The sequence below is a fragment of the Oncorhynchus masou genome, chromosome 8 (assembly GCF_036934945.1).
Source record: "Oncorhynchus masou masou isolate Uvic2021 chromosome 8, UVic_Omas_1.1, whole genome shotgun sequence".
Classification (NCBI taxonomy): domain Eukaryota; kingdom Metazoa; phylum Chordata; class Actinopteri; order Salmoniformes; family Salmonidae; genus Oncorhynchus; species Oncorhynchus masou.
This window is the reverse complement of record NC_088219.1, coordinates 1,346,338-1,359,118: the sequence shown is the minus strand read 5'-3', so window position 1 is coordinate 1,359,118 and position 12,781 is coordinate 1,346,338. Positions and strand designations below refer to the sequence as shown.

The 12,781-nt window shown below is 48.5% G+C and overlaps 1 protein-coding gene across 1 annotated transcript in view; it reads right to left on the bottom strand.

The window, feature by feature from the left end:
- Nucleotides 1-12,781, bottom strand: part of grm5a (glutamate receptor, metabotropic 5a) — a 101,116-nt gene that overhangs the window by 35,821 nt on the left and 52,514 nt on the right. Inside the window, 3 exon segments of the mRNA XM_064971066.1 lie at nt 10,012-10,192; nt 10,390-10,514; nt 11,968-12,089. Coding sequence (XP_064827138.1) covers nt 10,012-10,192; nt 10,390-10,514; nt 11,968-12,089 — 428 coding nt within the window.

Sequence of the window (12,781 nt, the reverse complement as noted above, 5' to 3'; positions counted from 1 at the left end):
TCAGATGGTGACAGGTAGAGAGGAGAGGTCAAACAGGGTGTTACAGATCACCTGGGGACAGGTAGAGAGGTCAAACAGGGTGTTACAGATCACCTGGTGACAGGTAGAGAGGAGAGATCAAACAGGGTGTTACAGATCACCTCAGGTAGAGAGGAGAGATCAAACAGGGTGTTACAGATCACCTGGTGACAGGAAGAGGAAGATCAAACAGGGTGTTACAGATGGTGACAGGTGAGAGTCAAACAGGTGTTACAGATCACCTGGTGACAGGTGAGAGGAGAGATCAAACAGGGTGTTACAGATCACCTGGTGACAGGTAGAGAGGAGAGGTCAAACAGGGTGTTACAGATCATGGGGACAGGTAAGAGGTCAAACAGGGTGTTACAGATCACCTGGTGACAGGTAGAGAGGAGAGATCAAACAGGGTGTTACGGATCACCTGGTGACAGGTAGAGAGGAGAGGTCAAACAGGGTGTTACAGATCACCTGGGGACAGGTAGAGAGGAGAGATCAAACAGGGTGTTACAGATCACCTGGGGACAGGTAGAGAGGAGAGATCAAACAGGGTGTTACAGATCACCTGGTGACACGTAGAGAGGAGAGGTCAAACAGGGTGTTACAGATCACCTGGGGACAGGTAGAGAGGGAGATCAAACAGGGTGTTACAGATCACCTGGTGACACGTAGAGAGGAGAGGTCAAACAGGATGTTACAGATCACCTGGTGACAGGTAGAGAGGAGAGATCAAACAGGGTGTTACAGATCACCTGGGGACAGGTAGAGAGGAAGGTCAAACAGGGTGTTACAGATCACCTGGGGACAGGTAGAGAGGAGAGGTCAAACAGTGTGTTACATATCACCTGGTTACAGGTAGAGAGGAGAGGTCAAACAGGGTGTTACAGATCACCTGGTGACAGGTAGAGAGGAGAGGTCAAACAGGGTGTTACAGATCACCTGGGGACAGGTAGAGAGAGAGATCAAACAGGGTGTTACAGATCACCTGGGGACAGGTAGAGAGGAGGGTCAAACAGGGTGTTACAGATCACCTGGGGACAGGTAGAGAGGAGAGGTCAAACAGGGTGTTACAGATCACCTGGTGACAGGTAGAGAGGAGAGATCAAACAGGGTGTTACAGATCACCTGGTGACAGGTAGAGAGGAGGGGTCAAACAGGGTGTTACAGATCACCTGGGGACAGGAGAGGTCAAACAGGGTGTTACAGATCACCTGGTGACAGGTAGAGAGGAGAGATCAAACAGGGTGTTACAGATCACCTGGTGACAGGTAGAGAGGAGAGGTCAAACAGGGTGTTACAGATCACCTGGGGACATACAGATTGATCAAACAGGGTGTTACAGATCACCTGGTGACAGGTAGAGAGGAGAGGTCAAACAGGGTGTTACAGATCACCTGGGGACAGGTAGAGAGGAGAGGTCAAACAGGGTGTTACAGATGGTGACAGGTAGAGAGGAGAGATCAAACAGGGTGTTACAGATCACCTGGTGACAGGTAGAGAGGAGAGGTCAAACAGGGTGTTTTTGTCTTGATCACCTGGGGACAGGTAGAGAGGAGAGGTTTTACAGATCACCATTGACATTATCCTACAGATCACCTGTGATAGGGTTTACAGATCACCTGGGGACTAGAGAGGAGAGGACAAACAGGGTGTTACAGATCACCTGGTGACATGTCAAACAGGGTGTTACAGATCACCTGGGGACAGGAGGGGTCAAACAGGGTGTTTCACCTGGTGACAGGTAGAGAGGAGAGATCAAACAGGGTGTTACAGATGGTGACAGGTAGAGAGGAGAGGTCAAACAGGGTGTTACAGATCACCTGGTGACAGGTAGAGAGGAGAGATCAACCAGGGTGTTACAGATCACCTGGGGACAGGTAGAGAGGAGGGGTCAAACAGGGTGTTACAGATCACCTGGTGACAGGTAGAGAGGAGAGATCAAACAGGGTGTTACAGATGGTGACAGGTAGAGAGGAGAGATCAAACAGGGTGTTACAGATCACCTGGGGACAGGTAGAGAGGAGAGGTCAAACAGGGTGTTACAGATCACCTGGTGACAGGTAGAGAGGAGAGATCAAACAGGGTGTTACAGATCACCTGGTGACAGGTGAGAGGTCAAACAGGGTGTTACAGATCACCTGGTGACAGGTAGAGAGGAGAGATTAAACAGGGTGTTACAGATCACCTGGGGACAGGTAGAGAGGAGAGGTCAAACAGGGTGTTACAGATCACCTTGACAGGTAGAGAGGAGAGGTCAAACAGGGTGTTACAGATCACATGGGGACAGGTAGAGAGGAGAGATTAAACAGGGTGTTACAGATCACCTGGGGACAGGTAGAGAGGAGAGGTCAAACAGGGTGTTACAGATCACCTGGTGACAGGTAGAGAGGAGAGGTCAAACAGGGTGTTACAGATCACCTGGTGACAGGTAGAGAGGAGAGGTCAAACAGGGTGTTACAGATCACCTGGTGACAGGTAGAGAGGAGAGGTCAAACAGGGTGTTACAGATCACCTGGTGACAGGTAGAAGGAGAGGTCAAACAGGGTGTTACAGATCACCTGGGGACAGGTAAAGGTCAAACAGGGTGTTACAGATCACCTGGGGACAGGTAGAGAGGAGAGGTCAAACAGGGTGTTACGGATCACCTGGTGACATTCAAACAGGGTGTTACAGATCACCTGGTGACAGGTAGAGAGGAGAGATCAAACAGGGTGTTACAGATCACCTGGTTACAGGTAGAGAGGAGAGGTCAAACAGGGTGTTACAGATCACATGGGGACAGGTAGAGGAGAGGTCAAACAGGGTGTTACGGATCACCTAGGGACAGGTAGAGAGGAGAGGTCAAACAGGGTGTTACGGATCACCTGGTGACAGGTAGAGGAGAGGTCAAACAGGGTGTTACAGATCACCTGGTGACAGGTAGAGAGGAGAGATCAAACAGGGTGTTACAGATCACCTGGTGACAGGTAGAGAGGAGAGGTCAAACAGGGTGTTACAGATCACCTGGGGACAGGTAGACAGGAGCTGGGTCCAGGGTGTTACAGATCACCTGGTGACAAAACAATCAAACAGGGTGTTACAGATCACCTGGTTACAGGTAGAGAGGAGAGGTCAAACAGGGTGTTACAGATCACCTGGGGACAGGTAGAGAGGAGAGATCAAACAGGGTGTTACAGATCACCTGGAGACAGGTAGAGAGGAAGGTCAAACAGGGTGTTACAGATGGTGACAGGTAGAGAGGAGAGGTCAAACAGGGTGTTACAGATCACCTGGTGACAGGTAGAGAGGAGAGGTCAAACAGGGTGTTACAGATGGTGACAGGTAGAGAGGAGAGGTCAAACAGGGTGTTACAGATCACCTGGTGACAGGTAGAGAGGAGAGGTCAAACAGGGTGTTACAGATGGTGACAGGTAGAGAGGAGAGGTGGATGTTACAGATCACCTGGTGACAGGTAGAGAGGAGAGGTCAAACAGGGTGTTACAGATGGTGTAGAGAGGAGAGATCAAACAGGGTGTTACAGATCACCTGGTGACAGGTAGAGAGGAGAGGTCAAACAGGGTGTTACAGATGGTGACAGGTAGAGAGGAGAGGTCAAACAGGGTGTTACAGATCACCTGGGGACAGGTAGAGGAGAGGTCAAACAGGGTGTTACAGATCACCTGGTGACAGGTAGAGAGGAGAGGTCAAACAGGGTGTTACAGATGGTGACAGGTAGAGAGGAAGGTCAAACAGGGTGTTACAGATCACCTGGGGACAGGTAGAGAGGAGAGATCAAACAGGGTGTTACAGATCACCTGGAGACAGGTAGAGAGGAGAGATCAAACAGGGTGTTACAGATGGTGACAGGTAGAGAGGAGAGGTCAAACAGGGTGTTACAGATCACCTGGGGACAGGTAGAGGAGAGGTCAAACAGGGTGTTACAGATCACCTGGTGACAGGTAGAGAGGAGAGATCAAACAGGGTGTTACAGATCACCTGGGGACAGGTAGAGAGGAGAGATCAAACAGGGTGTTACAGATCACCTGGTGACAGGTAGAGAGGAGAGATCAAACAGGGTGTTACAGATGGTGACAGGTAGAGAGGAGAGGTCAAACATGGGTGTTACAGATCACCTGGTGACAGGTAGAGAGGAGAGATCAAACAGGGTGTTACAGATCACCTGGTGACAGGTAGAGGAGAGGTCAAACAGGGTGTTACAGATCACCTGGGGACAGGTAGAGAGGAGAGGTCAAACAGGGTGTTACAGATCACCTGGTGACAGGTAGAGAGGAGAGATCAAACAGGGTGTTACGGATCACCTGGTGACAGGTAGAGAGGAGAGGTCAAACAGGGTGTTACAGATCACCTGGGGACAGGTAGAGAGGAGAGATCAAACAGGGTGTTACAGATCACCTGGGGACAGGTAGAGAGGAGAGATCAAACAGGGTGTTACAGATCACCTGGTGACACGTAGAGAGGAGAGGTCAAACAGGGTGTTACAGATCACCTGGGGACAGGTAGAGAGGAGAGATCAAACAGGGTGTTACAGATCACCTGGTGACACGTAGAGAGGAGAGGTCAAACAGGATGTTACAGATCACCTGGTGACAGGTAGAGAGGAGAGATCAAACAGGGTGTTACAGATCACCTGGGGACAGGTAGAGAGGAGAGGTCAAACAGGGTGTTACAGATCACCTGGGGACAGGTAGAGAGGAGAGGTCAAACAGTGTGTTACATATCACCTGGTTACAGGTAGAGAGGAGAGGTCAAACAGGGTGTTACAGATCACCTGGTGACAGGTAGAGAGGAGAGGTCAAACAGGGTGTTACAGATCACCTGGGGACAGGTAGAGAGGAGAGATCAAACAGGGTGTTACAGATCACCTGGGGACAGGTAGAGAGGAGGGTCATCAAACAGGGTGTTACAGATCACCTGGGGACAGGTAGAGAGGAGAGGTCAAACAGGGTGTTACAGATCACCTGGTGACAGGTGGGAGAGATCAAACAGGGGTTACAGATCACCTGGTGACAGGTAGAGAGGAGGGTCAAACAGGGTGTTACAGATCACCTGGGGACAGGTAGAGAGGAGAGGTCAAACAGGGTGTTACAGATCACCTGGTGACAGGTAGAGAGGAGAGATCAAACAGGGTGTTACAGATCACCTGGTGACAGGTAGAGAGGAGAGGTCAAACAGGGTGTTACAGATCATCTGGGGACAGGTAGAGAGGAGAGATCAAACAGGGTTTTACAGATGGTGACAGGTAGAGAGGAGAGATCAAACAGGGTGTTACAGATCACCTGGTGACAGGTAGAGAGGAGAGGTCAAACAGGGTGTTACAGATCACCTGGGGACAGGTAGAGAGGAGAGGTCAAACAGGGTGTTACAGATGGTGACAGGTAGAGAGGAGAGGTCAAACAGGGTGTTACAGATCACCTGGTGACAGGTAGAGAGGAGAGGTCAAACAGGGTGTTACAGATCACCTGGGGACAGGTAGAGAGGAGAGGTCAAACAGGGTGTTACAGATCACCTGGTGACAGGTAGAGAGGAGAGATCAAACAGGGTGTTACAGATCACCTGGTGACAGGTAGAGAGGAGAGATCAAACAGGGTGTTACAGATCACCTGGGGACAGGTAGAGAGGAGAGGACAAACAGGGTGTTACAGATCACCTGGTGACAGGTAGAGAGGAGAGATCAAACAGGGTGACAGATCACCTGGGACAGGTAGAGAGGAGGGGTCAAACAGGGTGTTACAGATCACCTGGTGACAGGTAGAGAGGAGAGATCAAACAGGGTGTTACAGATGGTGACAGGTAGAGAGGAGAGGTCAAACAGGGTGTTACAGATCACCTGGTGACAGGTAGAGAGGAGAGATCAACCAGGGTGTTACAGATCACCTGGGGACAGGTAGAGAGGAGGGGTCAAACAGGGTGTTACAGATCACCTGGTGACAGGTAGGAGAGATCAAACAGGGTGTTACAGATGGTGACAGGTGATCAAACAGGGTGTTACAGATCACCTGGGGACTAGAGAGGAGAGGTCAGGGTGTTACAGATCACCTGGTGTAGGTAGAGAGGAGAGATCAAACAGGGTGTTACAGATCACCTGGTGACAGGTAGAGAGGAGAGGTCAAACAGGGTGTTACAGATCACCTGGTGACAGGTAGAGAGGAGAGATTAAACAGGGTGTTACAGATCACCTGGGGACAGGTAGAGAGGAGAGGTCAAACAGGGTGTTGATCACCTGGTGACAGGTAGAGAGGAGAGGTCAAACAGGGTGTTACAGATCACATGGGGACAGGTAGAGAGGAGAGATTAAACAGGGTGTTACAGATCACCTGGGGACAGGTAGAGAGGAGAGGTCAAACAGGGTGTTACAGATCACCTGGTGACAGGTAGAGAGGAGAGGTCAAACAGGGTGTTACAGATCACCTGGTGACAGGTAGAGAGGAGAGGTCAAACAGGGTGTTACAGATCACCTGGTGACAGGTAGAGAGGAGAGGTCAAACAGGGTGTTACAGATCACCTGGTGACAGGTAGAGAGGAGAGGTCAAACAGGGTGTTACAGATCACCTGGGGACAGGTAGAGAGGAGAGGTCAAACAGGGTGTTACAGATCACCTGGGGACAGGTAGAGAGGAGAGGTCAAACAGGGTGTTACGGATCACCTGGTGACAGGTAGAGAGGAGAGGTCAAACAGGGTGTTACAGATCACCTGGTGACAGGTAGAGAGGAGAGATCAAACAGGGTGTTACAGATCACCTGGTTACAGGTAGAGAGGAGAGGTCAAACAGGGTGTTACAGATCACATGGGGACAGGTAGAGGAGAGGTCAAACAGGGTGTTACGGATCACCTAGGGACAGGTAGAGAGGAGAGGTCAAACAGGGTGTTACGGATCACCTGGTGACAGGTAGAGAGGAGTCAAACAGGGTGTTACAGATCACCTGGTGACAGGTAGAGAGGAGAGATCAAACAGGGTGTTACAGATCACCTGGTGACAGGTAGAGAGGAGAGGTCAAACAGGGTGTTACAGATCACCTGGGGACAGGTAGAGAGGAGGGGTCAAACAGGGTGTTACAGATCACCTGGTGACAGGTAGAGAGGAGAGATCAAACAGGGTGTTACAGATCACCTGGTGACAGGTAGAGAGGAGAGGTCAAACAGGGTGTTACAGATCACCTGGTGACAGGTAGAGAGGAGAGGTCAAACAGGGTGTTACAGATCACCTGGTGACAGGTAGAGAGGAGAGATCAAACAGATAGAGAACTGTCCGAGTGGATTAGAATCCAGCGACATTATGTGCTTACTTAACGCATGTTAGATTTGTTTTGAAGACCTTGACAGCGCTGTAGTTTTGTGTTACCGGAAGCTTCTAGTGTGTATTCTGGGTCTACTCTGTGTGTCTGTGTGTATTCTAGGTCTACTCTGTGTGTATTCTACGTCTACTCTGTGTGTATTCTAGGTCTACTCTGTGTGTATTCTAGGTCTACTCTGTGTGTATTCTAGGTCTACTGTGTGTATTCTAGGTCTACTCTGTGTGTATTCTAGGTCTACTCTGTGTGTATTCTAGGTCTACTCTGTTTGTCTGTGTGTATTCTAGGTCTACTCTGTGTGTCTGTGTGTATTCTAGGTCTACTCTGTGTGTATTCTAGGTCTACTCTGTGTGTATTCTAGGTCTACTCTGTGTGTATTCTAGGTCTACTCTGTGTGTATTCTGGGTCTACTCTGTGTGTCTGTGTGTATTCTAGGTCTACTCTGTGTGTCTGTGTGTATTCTAGGTCTACTCTGTGCGTATTCTAGGTCTACACTGTGTGTTTCTAGGTCTACTCTGTGTGTATTCTAGATCTACTCTGTGTGTCTGTGTGTATTCTGTGTGTATTTGGTCTACTCTGTGTGTATTCTTGGTCTACTCTGTGTGTATTCTTGGTCTACTCTGTGTATTCTAGGTCTACTCTGTGTGTATTCTAGGTCTACTCTGTGTGTCTGTGTGTATTCTAGGTCTACTCTGTGTGTATTCTAGGTCTACTCTGTGTATTCTAGGTCTACTCTGTGTGTATTCTAGGTCTACTCTGTGTGTATTCTAGGTCTACTCTGTGTGTATTCTAGGTCTACTCTGTGTGTATTCTAGGTCTACTCTGTGTGTATTCTAGGTCTACTCTGTGTGTATTCTAGGTCTACTCTGTGTGTATTCTAGGTCTACTCTGTGTGTATTCTGGGTCTACTCTGTGTGTATTCTAGGTCTATTCTGTGTATTCTAGGTCTACTCTGTGTGTATTCTAGGTCTACTCTGTGTGTATTCTGGGTCTACTCTGTGTGTATTCTAGGTCTACTCTGTGTGTCTGTGTGTATTCTAGGTCTACTCTGTGTGTATTCTAGGTCTACTCTGTGTGTATTCTAGGTCTACTCTGTGTGTATTCTAGGTTTGTATTCTAGGTCTACTCTGTGTGTATTCTAGGTCTACTCTGTGTGTATTCTAGGTCTACTCTGTGTGTATTCTAGGTCTACTCTGTGTATTCTAGGTCTACTCTGTGTGTATTCTAGGTCTACTCTGTGTGTATCCCAGGTCTACTCTGTGTGTATTCTAGGTCTACTCTGTGTGTATTCCAGGTCTACTCTGTGTGTATCCCAGGTCTACTCTGTGTGTATTCTAGGTCTATTCTGTGTATTCTAGGTCTACTCTGTGTATATTCAAGGTCTACTCTGTGTATATTCAAGGTCTACTCTGTGTGTATTCTGGGTCTACTCTGTGTGTATGTTGTGTATCTAGGTCTACTCTGTGTGTACTCTAGGTCTACTCTGTGTGTATTCTAGGTCTACTCTGTGTGTATTCTAGGTCTACTCTGTGTGTATTCTAGGTCTACTCTGTGTGTATCCCAGGTCTACTCTGTGTGTATCCCAGGTCTACTCTGTGTGTATTCTAGGTCTATTCTGTGTATTCTAGGTCTACTCTGTGTATTCTAGGTCTACTCTGTGTGTATTCTAGGTCTACTCTGTGTGTATCCCAGGTCTACTCTGTGTGTATTCTAGGTCTACTCTGTGTGTATCCCAGGTCTACTCTTGTAGTTAGCAAACACATTTGCTGTGACTTTCTGACTCAGTCAGAAAGGGCATCAGACTTCCCGTTTCGCTCGGCTTGTTATACACACTGACAGCTCACTAGCTCATATCCATTTTACTCGTCATAGTAGCAGGCGATTAGGAGGCAGCAGAACTCTGAACGGTCAGACAGACCCAAACATGCGAAGGGAGAAGTGATCGGTTGAAACAAGTGAACAGAGAAATCCACCTTCTCTCTATCCAATCAGAGCAGTCGGCCCGACCTTCTCTCTATCCAATCGGAGCAGTCGGCCCGACCTTCTCTCTATCCAATCAGAGCAGTCTGCCCGACCTTCTCTCTATCCAATCAGAGCACTCGGCCCGACCTTCTCTTTAAAGCCTAGTCAGAAGAGGGTTTGTTTTTTAGAGCACGGAGCACATGATGGATTGTTTTTTTTAGAGCACGGAGCACATCGTGGATTGTTTTTTTTAGAGCACGGAGCACATGGTGGATTGTTTTTTTTAGAGCACGGAGCACATCGTGGATTGTTTTTTTTAGAGCACGGAGCACATGGTGGATTGTTTTTTTTAGAGCACGGAGCACATCGTGGATTGTTTTTTTTTTAGAGCACGGAGCACATGGTGGATTGTTTTTTTTAGAGCACGGAGCACATCGTGGATTGTTTTTTTTAGAGCACGGAGCACATGGTGGATTGCGTGTTGGCAGCCGAAAAATACTTTAATATTAAAATCCATCGCAGATCGGACTTGCAAGAGGCGCTGCCTATCACAGTCCGCTGACAGGATGTTGTGCTTCAGAAACAGGAAGTAGACCTGGTGGGGATTTAATGTTCTGGATCACAGACACCGATGACTTCTGAGCCAAAGAAGAAGATGTGCCAAAGGTGTGTGTGTGTGTGTGTGTGTGTGTGTGTGTGTGTGTGTGTGTGTGTGTGTGTGTGTGTGTGTGTTGTGTGTGTGTACCTTGATCTGTGCCTTCTGGCAGGGTTCAGAGCAGACAGACTGTATAATGGTGGAGGCGTTAGCCCACATCTCTTCGTCGTCCATCCTCAGTCCTCCCTGGTCCCAGCTCCCCACATGGATATAACTGTACTGCTCCACACCACCATCACCGCCCAGACGCTTAAAGTTCATGATCTCATACCTAAAACACACACACATTCCACAAGGGTCAATAATAACAATCTCTAGATCATCAAAACACTTCCAATAAAACCCACATTCTTTATTTATTTATTTATTTCGCCCCTAAAAAATGTCTCAGCTGGTCAAACAGAAGAGTCTGTCACACACACACACACACTCACACACACTCACGCACACTCACGCACACTCACACACCTGCCCGGTGAGTCTCCGTTCTGGTCAAAATGGATAGTTTCTCCAGAGACTCCAGTGAAGTTGGTCCTCATCAGAAACTCCAGCAGCTTGCGACCGTCGATAGGCCGCATGGCATCACACAGACCCTGGTAACCAGGAAGAGCAGAGACAGGTGTTACCACAGACCCTGGTAACCAGGACAGAGCAGAGACAGGTGTTAACACAGACCCTGGTAACCAGGACAGAACAGAGACAGGTGTTAACACAGACCCTGGTAACCAGGACAGAGCAGAGACAGGTGTTAACACAGACCCTGGTAACCAGGACAGAACAGAGACAGGTGTTACCACAGACCCTGGTAACCAGGACAGAACAGAGAGAGGTGTTAACACAGACCCTGGTAACCAGGACAGAGCAGAGACAGGTGTTAACACAGACCCTGGTAACCAGGACAGAGCAGAGACAGGTGTTAACACAGACCCTGGTAACCAGGACAGAGCAGAGACAGGTGTTACCACAGACCCTGGTAACCAGGACAGAACAGAGAGAGGTGTTAACACAGACCCTGGTAACCAGGACAGAACAGAGAGAGGTGTTAACACAGACCCTGGTAACCAGGACAGAACAGAGACAGGTGTTAACACAGACCCTGGTAACCAGGACAGAACAGAGAGAGGTGTTATCACAGACCCTGATAACCAGGACCCTGTTAACACAGACCCTGGTAACCAGGACAGAACAGAGACAGGTGTTATCACAGACCCTGGTAACCAGGACAGAACAGTGAGAGGTGTTAACACAGACCCTGGTAACCAGGACAGAACAGAGCGAGGTGTTATCACAGACCCTGATAACCAGGACAGAACAGAGAGAGGTGTTAACACAGACCCTGGTAACCAGGACAGAACAGAGAGAGGTGTTATCACAGACCCTGGTAACCAGGACAGAACAGTGAGAGGTGTTACCACAGACCCTGGTAACCAGGACAGAACAGAGAGAGGTGTTAACACAGACCCTGGTAACCAGGACAGAACAGAGAGAGGTGTTATCACAGACCCTGATAACCAGGACAGAACAGAGCGAGGTGTTAACACAGACCCTGGTAACCAGGACAGAACAGAGCGAGGTGTTATCATTGGTCCCTGATAACCAGGACAGAGCAGAGAGAGGTGTTACCACAGACCCTGGTAACCAGGACAGAACAGAGAGATGAGTTAACACAACACAGACCCTGGTAACCAGGACAGAACAGAGAGAGGTGTTAACACAGACCCTGGTAACCAGGACAGAACCAGGACAGTAACCAGGACAGAAGAGAGAGAGGTGTTAACACAGACCCTGGTAACCAGGACAGAACAGAGAGATGAGTTAACACAACACAGACCCTGGTAACCAGGACAGAACAGGGAGAGGTGTTAACACAGACCCTGGTAACCAGGACAGAACAGAGAGAGGTGTTAACACAGACCCTGGTAACCAGGACAGAAGAGAGAGATGAGTTAACACAACACAGACCCTGGTAACCGGAAACACATCAACCAGAGTCAAAACACAGGCATGTACACACTATCATGTGCCAACGCTGACAGGTCCACCCACTTGGTATCCCGGGCAGACTGTCTGCTGCATAGTGTGTAGTCCATAAGCCATGGAGTAGATAGCGTTGATGACAAAACCCATCTTAGTGTCCTGGGCATACTGCTGCCGGAGAGACTCTCTACCTGCAGAGGGAACGGGGTACAGTACAGGCAAACTTCATCAACTAGAGTCAAACCAGTTTCAGTTTCAGCACATCTACACACAACTAGAGCCAAACCAGTTTCAGCACATCTACACACAACTAGAGTCAAACCAGGTTCAGCACGTCTACACACAACTAGAGTCAAACCAGTTTCAGCACATCTACACACAACTAGAGTCAAACCAGGTTCAGCATATCTACACACAACTAGAGTCAAACCAGTTTCAGCACATCTACACACAACTAGTGTCAAACCAGTTTCAGCACATCTACACACAACTAGAGTCAAACCAGTTTCAGCACATCTACACACAACTAGAGTCAAACCAGTTTCAGCACATCTACACACAACTAGAGTCAAACCAGTTTCAGCACATCTACACACAACTAGAGTCAAACCAGTTTCAGCACATCTACACACAACTAGAGTCAAACCAGTTTCAGCACATCTACACACAACTAGAGTCAAACCCAGTTTCAGCACATCTACACACAACTAGAGTCAAACCAGTTTCAGCACATCTACACACAACTAGAGTCAAACCAGTTTCAGCACATCTACACACAACTAGAGTCAAACCAGTTTCAGCACATCTACACACAACTAGAGTCAAACCAGTTTCAGCACATCTACACACAACTAGAGTCAAACCAGTTTCAGCACATCTACAC